At 43.2% G+C, this 14,362-nt stretch overlaps 1 protein-coding gene across 1 annotated transcript in view; it reads right to left on the bottom strand.

Moving 5' to 3' along the window:
• The window catches only part of LOC115619230 (alanine aminotransferase 2-like), a 31,936-nt gene extending 17,774 nt beyond the window's left edge, over positions 1 to 14,162 (bottom strand). Inside the window, 2 exon segments of the mRNA XM_030511284.1 lie at positions 13,402 to 13,430; positions 13,904 to 14,162. Coding sequence (XP_030367144.1) covers positions 13,402 to 13,430; positions 13,904 to 14,162 — 288 coding nt within the window.
• Positions 14,163 to 14,362: the final 200 nt, after the last annotated feature.

Genomic DNA, 14,362 nt, shown 5'->3' with positions numbered 1-14,362 from the left:
CCCCACAGGGCATTTGCCATCAGATCCAGAGACATTTTTTTCCCTTTGAAGGTGCTGGATAGTGTTGAGCAGGGCTCTGTAGGCATAGGCCAAGCCCCAGCACGTTGCCATGATTTGTCCCTCTCTGGTATAACCAGGACGACAGCACACCTCGTTTAAGTGTTTTACTAGTTTTTCCGGATGTTGCACTTGTTCAGTGGTGAAGTTCCAAAGCACTGGAGGGGCCCACTGGCCTAGATACTTGCCCATACTATCCCACACACCCTGCCACTCATGACTGTCCAGCCTCAGGGAAAATCTCTTGGTTGGTCCTCCTATATCGTCGTCTAACCCTAGACCAGATTCGAACCTGATACTGCTGAATTTTTGAGATTAAACGAAATAGGATGTTCCTACGACGGGATGGCCGTGGGTAAAACACACTCCGTATGTTTGCCAACATGCTGATCCCCAGCACAATCAGCAGGCAGGTTTCAAGGGTACTCAAAGGCCATCTAAAACCTTCAGAACTCTCAACTGCTGTTGCAAATAGGCTGGTGGGGGAACGGGGGGTGAAAGAGAATGCTTCCTTCGTAAGTTTACCCCCCGAGGAGAAAAAAAAAGATATACAATTGCTAAAATATTTCATTATATACCTCCCAATGTATAGAGGTGATGGCCACGCTGGAAGCACAAACCAGACCAGTTTCATGATCAATGAGTCTGTTGTATTACAAGTCATTACCATGAAGTACAGTGAAACAAGAACCTTAGCCCAGGCCCCCCAGCCGATAAACACTAAAACAGCAAATAGTGGCTGTAAGTAAGGTACAACATGCTGAAACTCTGAGATCAAGCGCAACAAGTCTGAGAGCCAAATAATCACCATTGTGACGAGTAGTAACAATGAACGCTTATCACAAATATGATTAAACACACTCTGGTCAGATCTGTCGTTATCCCAACTTTTCGTGCCCCACGTTGGGCGCCAAAAAGAACTGTCGTGGTTTGAGCCCAGCCGGTAACTCAGAACCACGCAGCCGCTCGCTCACTCCCCCCCTTCTTCCTCCCCCCGCTCCCGGAGGGATGGGGAGGAGAATCGGAAGAATGTAAGTCCCACGGGTTGAGATAAGAGCAGTCCCGCAACTAAGGTATAATACAAACCACTACTGCTACCACCAATGATAATAATGATTAGTGAAATAACAAGGGGAGAGGATACAATTGCTCAGCACCCGCCGACCGATACCGAGCCCGACCCGAGCAGTGATCTGGGCCTTCCGGGTAACTCCCCCCGGTTTATATACTGGGCATGACGTGCCGTGGTATGGAATACCCCTTTGGCTAGTTTGGGTCAGGTGTCCTGTCTCTGTTTCCTCCCGGCTTCCCCTCCTCCCTGGCAAAGCATGAGCCTGAGAAAGTCCTTGGTCGGAATAAACATTGCTTAGCAACAACTGAAAACATCAGTGTTATCAGCGTTGTTCCCAGGCTGAAAGTCAAAAACACAGCACTGCACCAGCTACTAAGAAGGAGAAAAATGACTGCTATAGCTGAACCCAGGACAATAAGACCAAGGATGTTAGCCTTCAAGATAGCAGAGTGGCGCCCATCGTGGAGCGAGACTGGAACAGAACAGAACAGAACAGAACAGAACAGAACAGAAGCAAGGACATACCAACTGCTAACTCAGCACTAGGACCTTGCGAGCGTGCACAAGCACTGAGGTCATTCAGTAAACACAGTGTTCCAGGGATTGAAGGATTCCAGGTGGAGAAGGATGTAAGCCACGCACGCACACACACCAAACTGCTAGAAAGTTTATTACAAGATCCAGAATAGATATAAAATCCAGAGATATTACCAGCTAGAGAGAGAGATACCTACCAGAAACTAGGTTAGGCACAGATTCTTACCGGCCCACACACTTATACAATGACCAAGAGGCCAGCTCCGGGGTGCATCATGACGAGATGGGGTGGCTGGCACTACTTTGGCAGGCGTCCCCGCAGAGGTAGTGTCGACCGTAAAAGGTAGTTGGATCCACCTCCTTCTCAATCTCTCTCAAACCCCAGGCTTTTTAAATGCCAAAAGTGCAGACTCATCCTGATGCAGGGGGCCAGCCTGTGTCAGGAGGAGTGGCCTTGCCGGCCCTTTGCCGTACACACCCATTCTAGATGATCAGGATGGTCCACCACGGACCAATTTCACAGTGTTAGACCCATCTAACACACACAGTGAGGAAGACTATCAGCAACCACCAGAGACCCCCACTCAGCAAGAAAGCACATGCTTAATTAGGATGCAAATATTATAATTCGTTCCTGGAAACGCTGTAAATATGCATGAGTATGCTAAATATATAGCTGCTGCCGGCAAGGAACGGGTGCGCTCACCTTTGCGAAGCTATTCGCGGGTGTGCCCAGCACTGCAATAAAGAATGCCTGCTTTCCAAAACTCCAAATTGAGTCTTAGAGAGTTTCTCCAACTGACTTTTACGGTAACAAAATGAGGTAGGCAAAAACAAATGTATAGCTTTTCTAATGTATATTTAAGTATGAGAGATAGTAGAGAGGTCTTCTAACAGTGACAGAATTTTCATGTAGACTAATGAACTGCAAAATCAGACCAATTCATTTTCTGTACACTATTACCTATAACATCCTGCTCTGGCTGTGGACCGAACTCACAAAGCCTCTTCCTGCCCTGTATATTTACAGCAAGTTATTGGATTTGGATATAGAACATGCGGCTGGCAAGCCTTAACTAATTTTTGCTTTTCTACCATGGATTATGTGTTAAGACTTCAATGACAGACCAGAACCCAGATGTGCAAAGGTAACAATGACCAAAATATTAGTAGCCACCAAGGATGCAAATTCCCAGGTATACCAAGATTTGGACACGTACAGCTGCATAATGTAGCTGAGAGGTTATGTGATTGTCCTGGGTTCAGCTGTAACAGTTATTTTTCTCCTTCTTAGTAGCTGGTGCAGTGCTCTGTTTTCGACTTTAGTCTGAGAACAATGCTGATAACACACCGATGTTTTTAGTTGTTGCTAAGTAACGCTTACTCCGATCAAGGACTTTTCAGTTTCTCATGCTCTGCCAGTGACGAGGGGCATGCGAAGCCAGGAGGAAGCAGAGACAGGACACCTGACCCAAACTAGCCAAAGGGGTATTCCATACCATGGCACGTCATGCCCAGTATATAAACTGGGGGGAGTTACCCGGAAGGCCCAGATCGCTGCTTGGGTCGGGCTGGGTATCGGTCGGCGGGTGGTGAGCAATTGTATTCTCTCCCCTTGTTATCTCCCTTACCATTATTATTATTGGTGGTGGTAGTTTTGTATGGTGCCTTAGTTACTGGACTGTTCTTATCTCAACCTGTGGGATTTTTACATTCTTTCGATTCTCCTCCCCATCCTTCTGGGAGCGGGGGGGGGGAAGAAGGTGGGGGGAGTGAGCGAGCGGCTGCGTGGTTCTGAGTTACCAGCTGGCCTTAAACCACAACAGTGATAATGTGATTCAAATCCTCACTACAGACCCAGTCCATCATTTAACTGATAGCATTTAGTTTTTTTCTTTTGAAATGAAATAGGTAGTTAGAAATGGCATTAAAACAAGACAATTGGACTGACTCAAAAGGGTTATTTTTATATGGCCTTAAATTTAGCAGGAATTGAAAAAAAACCAAACAACATTCACTCAAAATAATTGAAAGTGACACACAGACTCCATTACAGTCATTTGCTTTTATGTTTGCTGATCTGAGTGCTTAAATAAGAGTTGTATTTCAACCTTAAATAAGGAAATAAGAATAGGGATGCCAGATAAAGATTACAGGTATCTAAGGCTGAAGTTTAGCAATTCGTGAATAAAGCAAGCAGCTAGAAATAGGTTCTTTTCAAACTATCTGGGGTCCACTTGTTACCGTAAAAGTCGGTTGGAGAAACTCCCTAAAACTCAATTTGGAGTTTTAGAAAGCAGCATTCTTTATTGCAGCACTGGGCACACACGCAAATCGTTTCGCAAAGGTGAGCGCACCCGATACTTGCCGGCAGCAGCTATATATTTAGCTTACCCATGCATATTCACAGCTTTTCCAGGAAAGCATTTACATATTCATGAGACCTCCAGGAAGTAATTATAATATTTGCATTCTAATTATGCATGTGCTTTCTTGCTGAGTGGGGGTCTCTGGTGGTCGCCGATAGTCTTCCTCACTGTGTTTACTGAATGACCATGACCTCAGCGCTTGCGCACTCTTGCAAGCTCCTAGTGCTGAGTTAGCAGTTGGTATGTCCTTGCTTCTGTTCTGTTCCAGTCTCGCTCCACGTTGGGCTCCACTGCTATCTTGAAGGCTGGCATCCTTGGTCTTATTTACTGTCTCCTTAGTTGTTATCAGTCCCATGATGTTCCTTTCCCCATCAGCCAAACATTCCTTTCTCTCTACGTGTTAGCAAGTTAGTACAGTTTGCTATATTTTACTATGTTAGTTTAAAGCCACACACGCTATTGTTAGTTTAAACCTATAATTTAAGCCTACACACTGATAGCTCAACAGTGTTTCATTCTAATTTGAAAATAAGCAGGAAAAGAAAGATACATGTAGAAGGAGAACAAATTCAATTTGCCTGAAAATAAGAAAAATTCCCACAGATTTTGTTTGCATTTGGTCCTTCTTACAGCAAACAGAATCAGTCTCACTAGATTTGCACAGCAAAACAAATTTGGTAAAGAATAAGGGATACTTTCTTTGCCTTAAATTAGGCAGTCTAAAAAAACAGGGCAGTTCTCAGCAATAAGATGAAGTAGAAATACCTTGTTTTACCAGATTAAAAACAGAATAAACAAACCCCATACAACATAAATACATTACATTAGACAAATTAGATGGGTTTTGCACACAAATAAAAACTATTGTGATCTGCGATAAAAAATAGCTGCTTCTTTGTTTAGTGAAATGCTGAAAGGTACCCTGCATTTCATAATGTACCTGTGGAGTTTATATAGTGGTACAGCCTTTACAACAAGGTAACAGACCTTTTCTGGTGTCTGTGTCAGGTTTATTGTAAATTATTTCATAGCTTATTAGCATGGATACCATGCAGATCTCTGCTAGTGCCCAACTCAGTGGTTATGCCATCGCTGCCTTTGGGCATCAACTGCAGGTATATAGTCAGCACTTACTCCATAAACCCCACACTACCTTTGCTGCTAAAATGATTGATCTGGAGAAAATAGAAAAACATACATAACAGTTATCTTACTGTAAAGTCTTAGTAAAGAAGGAACAATGAGGTTTTCTGTGCCGTACACACTGCTCCTACATACCTGCTTAAAGGCCCGTGGTTCTTTAAGCTAATGGACTAACTTGCATTTCTTGGTCTCAGCTACAAGAGGCATTTCCCTTTTTGTCTTTCAAAACAGAGATATGTTTTTAAATAACTGGGACCTTTGCCTTCCCTGACAATGAGTTAATATCAGCAATTGTTTAGAACTGTCTTTATGAGATTCACTATATCCCCTCTTAGTGAAACCTAGGAAAAAAAAAATGTTCTGACTACTTAGTTTTTTTCTCACCTTCTTCTATTACTTGATTCCCAGTGTCTCTATGGAAAGGAATATCAGAAGTTGTACAGATTTACGTTTGATTCCTCCAGAACAAAAAATCCCATCTTAGCATTTCAGAAAGAAGGAACAGGAAACAATAAAAGGCAAGAACAGGTGTTGAATGTGAATGAGTCAAAGTTTCAAAGCAAATCAGAAGCTGGCATCAAGGGAAGTCTAGACAGTGCCTATGACTCTGCAGATGAGTTCAACGTGGAATTCACTCAAATCCTTAAGACGAAGTGGCATCAGTCACTGGTTACTTGTGTCACGGTTTCTCCTATGGTGATGGCAGTAGTGTGCATGAGTATCCAAGGGAAGATTAACATCAAATACTTTTTGGAAGGTCTATGAAAAGATCTGTATGAAAGGAGGAAGTGTGAATGTGATGTTGATAACCTCAACATCAGGTTGTAGAACAGCAGGAAAAGTGCTGCAACAGGACATAGTTTGTTAGGGTGAGATTTATTTCACTGCAGAAAGCTAAGCAGTCTTTGATCATGTCAGCAACACGCCTGTGCCGAGACAATTTATGCCCCCGGCAAGCCAAGGAACATACAGGGGGAGCAGAAACTAGGCCATTAAATTGTTTTGCTTTCTTCTAGTAATAGAGAGCTGCCCCCATATTCTCCCCCATTTGTGCACTCTCATATTCTCTCACATCCTCTCTCTCTCTTGAGTACAATCAGGCTTTCAAGGTGTGTTGTTGAGGCAGTCTGATTGGATCGTAACTGCTCTCTGCCAGCAGGCAGGGATTTGGAAAAGTGAAGCTTGCAGAACAAGAGCTCTAATAACAAACTTGGGAGCAGTAAGTACCAGATTGATACTCATGTCTACTGAAGAGGGTATGAACCACACGAAGGAGGAAAACCAATCCCCAGCCCTTCAAAACAACCACTGCTACAACTTTCTGCCTTTTGTGGCACCTCACACTGTCCTAACAACGATTCATCCTCATCTTGGGAACGAAGCCAATCTGCTGCCATTCTTTTGAAATTGTTAGTGAGGGGACTAATTGTAGTAGCCATTTTAACAGCTGAAGAAGCCTTCTTGCACTTCTAAATTCAGTTGTAAAGTAGAAAATACAAAAATGCTTTCTTTTTTCTTTTTTCCCTTTTTTTTTTTTTTTTCCCAGTTGCTATCTTCTTGATAATGAAAGGATTTTAATTGAATAAAGGACTCTTCCCAGATTTGGAATAAGTTCTTTGGAGATCAGTTCCTTCAGCAGTTAGTTCTGTCACTCTCCTCGGAAGAAATGCAGTCTTTTAAGAGACCAGATGAAAAGCCTCTGAAACCTGAAGCAGGTCAGACAGGATTATTCTAACAACTGTGTCAGTGTTCTAACTATCACGGAAAGCTGGTAGAAGGGATTTTCACATGTGAACCAGAAATCATTGGTGCAAAGTCAACACAAATCTTTATGTAGGTAACTGGATTTGGGGAAGCTTCCCCTAGACATCCCTGCAGCCTCAAGAAACCCATCAGGTCCAGAGTACAGTATGAAATGATGAGCTGTCTCTCAAGGAGAGTCACCAAGCAAGAACTGTCGAGAGAATTATTTTATCAAAAAAAACTATATGATGCCAGAACATACACTGTCCCAAAGAACTACCATGAAGGCACTGCACTGCCAGGAGCTGGTTTGTCTCTTTGGAGTTTTAGTATGTCTGGAGGTTCCCTTTACGATGGTGCCATCTAAGAATGCTGGCATATTGCAAACAACACTGTGCCCAGAAAGTGTAAAGGGTGAGAACTGACCTAAAGCTCTCTTTGCTGAAGTCTTCAGTGAATTTCAAAGGAAAACCCTCAGTCTGTAGACAGGCTTATGTGATTTGGATTTGGTAATGGCAATAGGAAAGAATTGAAAAGGGTTCCCTTGAGGAGGCCATAAAAATGTGAGGTGCTTTTAATCCCAGAAGAGCAACGTGGTATTTCAGCTATTTCTGAATTTTTGAATTTGTCCACTCTTGGCTGCTCCTCATTGTTTCATTTTCATTGCCATTGTTTTTTGCCTCCTTTTGATGGTTATCAGGCAATAACATCACACTATGAAACACTATGCTATTTCCTTAGCACAAGCTGAGTTTGTTATGCTGTGACTTGCACAAACAAGCTGTATAAGAGAGCTGACAAAACCATAGTTGAGATCTACACTGTAGTAGCCAAGTTGCTTGCTTCCCCCCCCCCCCCAAAGGGCCAAGACAGCACTACCCAGAGGCTCTTAACTAATAGGGACTTGAAGGCCTGAATTAGCATTCCAATCTTTTTATTAAAACAACTCACAGCAGAAAAATAAACCTGACCTGCTTACCACAGAGTAAGGCTTTGAGTTTGTGTTACACGTGTGATTCAAGCTGACATGAACTGTTGTTGGAAGGAAGAAGGCACATTCTGGATTTTGACTTGAAATGGCAGTGATGACTTGCATGCCCCTAATACTGGATGAGAAAATCGGTAGGGCTGACCACTAATTGGCAGATCTGATTCAGGGATTTTGGAACTGGAGTTATCCTCAAGTTACTTTTGCCTTCTACAGTGTTCAAAGTGCATTTGCATTTAAAATTTTGCCTATATGAATAGAGCCCTCTATTTTAATGTGACTGTAAATGACAGCATTAAAATAATGCTCATTAGAAGATTAGACATTAGGACCCTCTTAACTTGAAGACCTATTGGAAAAGGGCTATTTTGGAATAGATTCTGTTACCGTATTCAACAAGAAAAGATTAAATCTCTGGATCTTGTGGACCGTGTGCTTCTGAACATATGATTTTGGCAATTGTACTCTTAAAACTGATTTTCTTTCATCTTCGTCTGCAGTAGTTTCACCCTGCTAAAAAATGTGGGGTTTACTACAGATTCCCTTCCATATGCAACATGTACAGGCAACTGAGGAACAACAGTTCTGTCCTAGTGAGGTCAAATGCTCTTGCCTGGAAGATGCTTTCTTAATGTGCGTGCAAGCACGTATTCAAGGCAGGAAATTATAGGATGGTAATTTAAACTTAACACCTTTCATTACTGGGTGTACCAGTCAACCTTGTATCTTTTTCTTGGCATGTCAAATTATATTTCTGCATGTCATGCTCTAAACTGTGTTTTATCTTTCCACAACTCCCAGGGACACGGTCAACTCATATTTACAATGATGTCTGGATTCTAAGTCAGAATTTTTTCTATTCAATTTAAAAGCCTGAGGAATTAGTAAAAAAAATTTAAAAAAAAAAAAAAAAAAGGAGGGTATAAGTGGAGAGAGATGTCAGAGTAACAGATATGAAGGGACTTTACATAGCAAGGTCAGTTAAAATTAGCATGAATGCAAAGTAACAAATCAGGTATGTGTGCTGCCCATGTAAAGACAAAGCTAGCTTGTTATCACTGATTAAGTAAAGAGAAGCGCTCTGTCCAGAGATGACATTCTTGCATTGAATTCATGTTCAGGCTAAAATTTCTGGTCTGAAATGTAATTAAAATCAATACTTGATATGGTGGCCATCTGTTAGCAAGTCTAAAACAAAGGGGTAAAAAAAAAAGATCTTGTTTAAGTTCTATTGAGAGTATAATTGTTTATTAAGATATGCCTATGCTCTAGCTTACTTTAAAAAGTTCCCAGAAACACCAAGGAAAATGGTTGAAGTCAGTTCTATCTCCCTCTATCACCTTAGTAAGCCAGAATCAGCTGATTATTACCATTAGCAAAGGGGAAGAGAAATCAAGTTTTCACTTTTGAAAGATTGATGCAATTTCAAAATTATAACAAAAATATTCAGAGAAGTGATTCAAGTAAGTGATTTTGCATGAAAATTTCCATGCTGGAAAGACTTAATATAGATCAAAACCTTCATTTTCCACCTAGATGAATACAGGTCACAGGCCAACAAAACTCATGAGGTCCAAGTACAGCATGCCTCATCTGTACTCCTAAGCAATTAATTTTACTCTGCTTTAATAGAGTATTCTAACTTGTCACCTACATTGGCTTAATCCCGAGCTCATTAGTTGAAATCAATGCCTTGGTTTTATTTACTTTTTTAAAGAACTATCCCTTCAATTGCCTAGTCAGCAACTTCTCAAGTAACATTTTAGTCTGAGACAGCAGAACAAAACTCAAGGATGAAAGCTTACACTGTACAAACAGCTTCAAGTAGCTATTTTATAGTCTCCATGACAAGCTGTGTAAGTTACACGAGAATGAAGTCTAACTGAATTAAACCAAGTTTAAACAGGGAGAGCCTCTACTGTATCTGATTAGACAATGTCTGCATTTAAGATGCCTTTAGTTTGGGAACAAATGACCCAAAGGCACCTTGGCAGAACAGGACAAATGCAGATTTACTATCATCGCTTCACCTCTGCCAGCTCTTGCTACCAGCAGCCAGTGCAGTGCTTCCATGGCTCCCCACCGGCCTGGGACAGCCAGCCTCAACCACGGGCTGGCAGGGCAGGCCCCATGCCCTGCCTCAGGATGGGCTGGAGCAGCGTCCTCCCTGCTCGCGGGACCACCCTTTGAACCCCACAGTCACTAACCCCCCCGGCCCGAGCGGGGAGCTGGCCCGGCGGCCACCTCACCGCACTCTGAGCGGGACTTGGTGACTGTTATAAATGACAAAAGGCCAATTTCTGCCATATAATCAATTTATTTGGTTTGAGCAAGCGATAGCAGATAAAACACAGCGCTGGGCGGCCGGAGAGTCTCTACTCTTCCGCGGCGCGCGCCCCTCCTCTGTAGATCCGGTCTTTTATACTTCTTTACTTCCGGTGAATGTGTTCTTTTCATTCTCCCTCTGCGCATGTGGGGCCTGTTGCTGGGGGGCGAATTCTGCCTCTTTAGTGGTCGTGGGGATGAAGGTGGGTTGTCTTCCTCGTTGACCTTTTCCCTACTTTCCTGATCTTGCCTTGTTAGGAGTTTCACAACAGGATTTACAACATTGCCCCAGCACATCCCACAAGTGTTCCCAGATGTTTGCGGCTATCTTATCTCTGCCAATTTCCTGCGGTTATCTTATCTCTGCCAGTTTCCTGCGGCAGTTTGTCTTACACAGTTTCAGGCTAATTATACAAGGTTATATGGCGGTTCACATATCTATACATTATATCCAGCTTTTGATGAACAATGACAATCGCTTATCACAATTTCCCCCTTTTTCTCTTCACGGATTTTGTTCATCAAATTGTTGTAAAGCTCTCTTACTTAAGATTAGCGCATCGTCTTGTTCTAGAGATTCATATTTAGCTCGTATTATCATTAAGCGTGCTGCTTCTAACCGGCTGCGTACAATTTCTAATATTTTGTTAAAAATACATGGTCCAAACGTTAATCCTAATACAACTAATATGAGGGGACCTGCTATTGTTGACAACGGGGTGGTAAGCCAAGGGGATTGATTAAACCATGATTCATACCAACTGCGTTGTGCTTCCCGTTCCCTTCGTCTTTTTTCTAGTCCTTCCTGTAATTTTGCCATTGTATCCCGCACTACTCCTGTATGATCTGCATATACGCAGCATTCTTCCCTTAATGCTGCACACAGGCCTCCCTGTTGTAACAACAGCAAGTCTAGTCCTCTTCTATTTTGTAGCACAACTTCAGATAAAGATCTGACCGATTTTTCGAGTGCAGAAATAGATTTTTCAATCCTCAGCAAGTCCTCATCGACTGCCATTCTCAATGAGGTAAAATCTTGACTTTTTTTTATAAGGGAGGTTACTCCTGTACCAACTCCTGCACCCCCTAAAATCATTATTGTTGCTAAGGTTAAAGCTGTTACTGGTTCTCTTTTACTCAAGTGATGTTCCTGATTGATTTGGTTTTCATACATAAAAGATTCAGGATGGTACGAAATTTTTGGCATAATGAGAACTTGTATACAAAAGTGAGTATCATATCTGAAGATATCCAAAGATACGCATGGTGTTACGCCCGTATCCTTGCATATCCATCTGGCATTCACGGCTGGTATTAGCCATTTAGTGGGTTGTCTACTTCTATTGGTCGTTACTGTGTAATTGCAGAGATAGGTTAACTCTTCTGGCACTTTTCCTATACATCTACCACTCCCGGAGACTTGTGTTAGAGTAACCCCCACTGTTTCTTGTCCCCACTTACATTCAGCAGGGCTTGTCGTATTTGATCTTTTAGGTTTCCTAGTATCCCCGATCGCTTCATAAAATGGAGGTTCTATTCCATAACATAGCCAGCAACTTTCTGTTAAATTAGGGTTACTTACATTCAATACCTGATAACTTGTCTGCATTAATTTCCATAGTGGATCATCCTTGGGAGAGGTCGTTGGTACGTTTTCCAGATTAGAACTTTCGTTCTTAATTGTTATGCTTAATTGGTTGGTTAAAACCACATTAGGTCCAATCGCTGCTGTTCTTCTTATAACATCTTTCCTTATCCAAATTAGTCCCCCGCTATCCTTTCCAGGTTCCCAGTATCGTACTCCCCATGTTCTCCCTGTTACCCACCCAGGATCTTCCGGTTGCAATATTGTAAAAATTATATAAGTACAACTTCCTCCACCTCCTACGATAGCCCCCAGCGAATCATATTGAGAGGGTGTGCAACCCTCAGGACCCCATTGAGTCCTGAGGAAAGGGTCTGCCTTATTCGGTTGCCAGGCTCCAGCGAGGGTCACACAGTCCCAATACGCACAATAATATTCATTTGGATAGTTACAATATCCTTTTCCTGGGTTAGAGGCAGGACACAAATAATATCCTACCTGATCTAGGCATGGTTCCCTGGGTACCAATTGGCACATTGGAGCTCGGAATGTGGGGGCTCCGGCAGTGACATTAATGCCAATTACGGTTTGGTCCTCCCATCGACCAATCGTCCAGTTGAAAGGCTGGTGAGTGTTGCTGCGTTGCTTCAGCCAAGACTTGCAGAACTAAGCCAACCCCTGGCTTAGGGCTAGAGATCACAGACACCAATATGGAGGATGATCAAATAGCGTTTTATTAAACAACAGCAGGCATTATATACCTTTCGGCCACACGGAAGTACCTATGCTGATCCAATCAGAAGGCAGGTTAACAATTTTTACCTTTTATGGTATCGCCGAGCCTTGCCCCACAATTCCCCTCTCCATGCTATGGGGCTTGTAAAAGTATCCGGGGAGGGGCTCTCTCTTTCCGTACATCGTGATATCTTCCGGCCGCCAGACCTTAACTACCTACATTTCCCCCCTCCCTATGCACAAATAAATTGATTAAGATATAACAATCCTAAAAATACATATCATAAACTTGGGTGCAAACCTAGTAAATGTGTGCCGTTTCTATGTTATTTTTTTACAACAATCTAGAAATATACATCATAAGCTTAAATAGAGAATATAAGGCACGCTAAACAAAGATAACTGGGGGACAACTGAGAGTAGTGGTGTATAACTAGGGATAGCTAAAGGGAATTTTAAACGGAAACAGTCTTAGAGCAATCGCTGATGTGCCATTAACATAATGCTAACACTCTCTAGTCGGCTTTTAACAAATGAAACGAGCTTGACAGGGTCCAAAAATCACTGCTATCGCAATCATTGTGATTGGTCCCATTAGGGTAGATATCAGGGTGGTCAGCCATGGTGAATGGTTAAACCATGACGTAAACCAACCTTGCTGTGCCTCTCGTTCCCTCTTTCGTTTTTCCAAACCTTCCCGCAATTTGGCCATAGTGTCTCTTACTATTCCAATGTGGTCTGCATATACACAACACTCTTCCCCTAGTGCAGTGCACACTCCCCCTTGCTGTAGAAACATCAGGTCTGATCCTCTTACTTGTCATCTTCATTCGTCACTGGGACGTACGGGTTGCGAGGGCGTCCGACAATCCAGTCCTGCGGACAAGAACTCACAGTTTTCATTAGTTTTATTCTGATTGCATGATTATCAGTTATCTGTCTCCTTTAATTCTGCCCTAATACATCTGCTAGGCACCCATCTCAGCAATCCCTCCTTTTCTTCCGCTGCATACCCTCTTCCAATTGTACACAGCCTCCACCCGGATTCCCACTGTAGTTCCCCTGGAAATTTAACACGCACCTGGGGAAAGGTAGCTACTTGTTGTTTTAGATACTGTTTTTCCATTGGCGAGTACTGTTTGTGTCCTCTAACATAGTGATTTAAAGCTAACAGGGCTCGATTTAAAATATTAGTTTGTTGGCTTGCAGGTCGAGATACCACGCCTCCTTCCAAAGAAGGAATAGCGGGCCAGTTAGCACCGCCCTTGCCAGCTGCCTAGCGTCGGCAGGGGCTAGTGGTTGGACGTGGGCGGAGTCGAGCAGCATAGCTGTGCTTTCGCTCGACAAACCTTCCTCTTTTATTGCCTTGTGAAGGGCCTGAACCAACTTAGCGTCCAGGGGCGTCCACATAGCTCCTCCTTGTGGCCCAACCTGAACAGGGAACGCCTGTGGAGGCGTGGCCGCGGGTAGGGCTTCTAGGGTTACGCCACTTAGCACACAGTCCTTCACAATCAAGTTCCAATTTGGCTGCGCCACAGGGGGCGGGGTTTCGCCCAGCTGCTGCAAGGCGCGTCCCTGTTTCTTTGTCTGTGCCCGCAGCATACGCATTGCTCTGGCAAGTTCCTCTATAAGCTCCCCCGGGGTTTTATACCTCTTTTCCCCGGCACCCGAGCCCTGAGGAGGTCCAACGCCTCTCATCGTAGCTTCCTCATTTTCTGACTCAGAGTCAGAACGCATTTCACGCCCACCTCCCCACCATTCCCGCCACGCCGTTTGTTCCTTTGGGGTACTGCGTTCCTTCTTCCGCG

The sequence above is a fragment of the Strigops habroptila genome, chromosome W (assembly GCF_004027225.2).
Source record: "Strigops habroptila isolate Jane chromosome W, bStrHab1.2.pri, whole genome shotgun sequence".
Lineage (NCBI taxonomy): Eukaryota > Metazoa > Chordata > Aves > Psittaciformes > Psittacidae > Strigops > Strigops habroptila.
The sequence above is the reverse complement of the archived record's forward strand: the minus strand, read 5'-3'. Positions and strand labels throughout refer to the sequence as shown.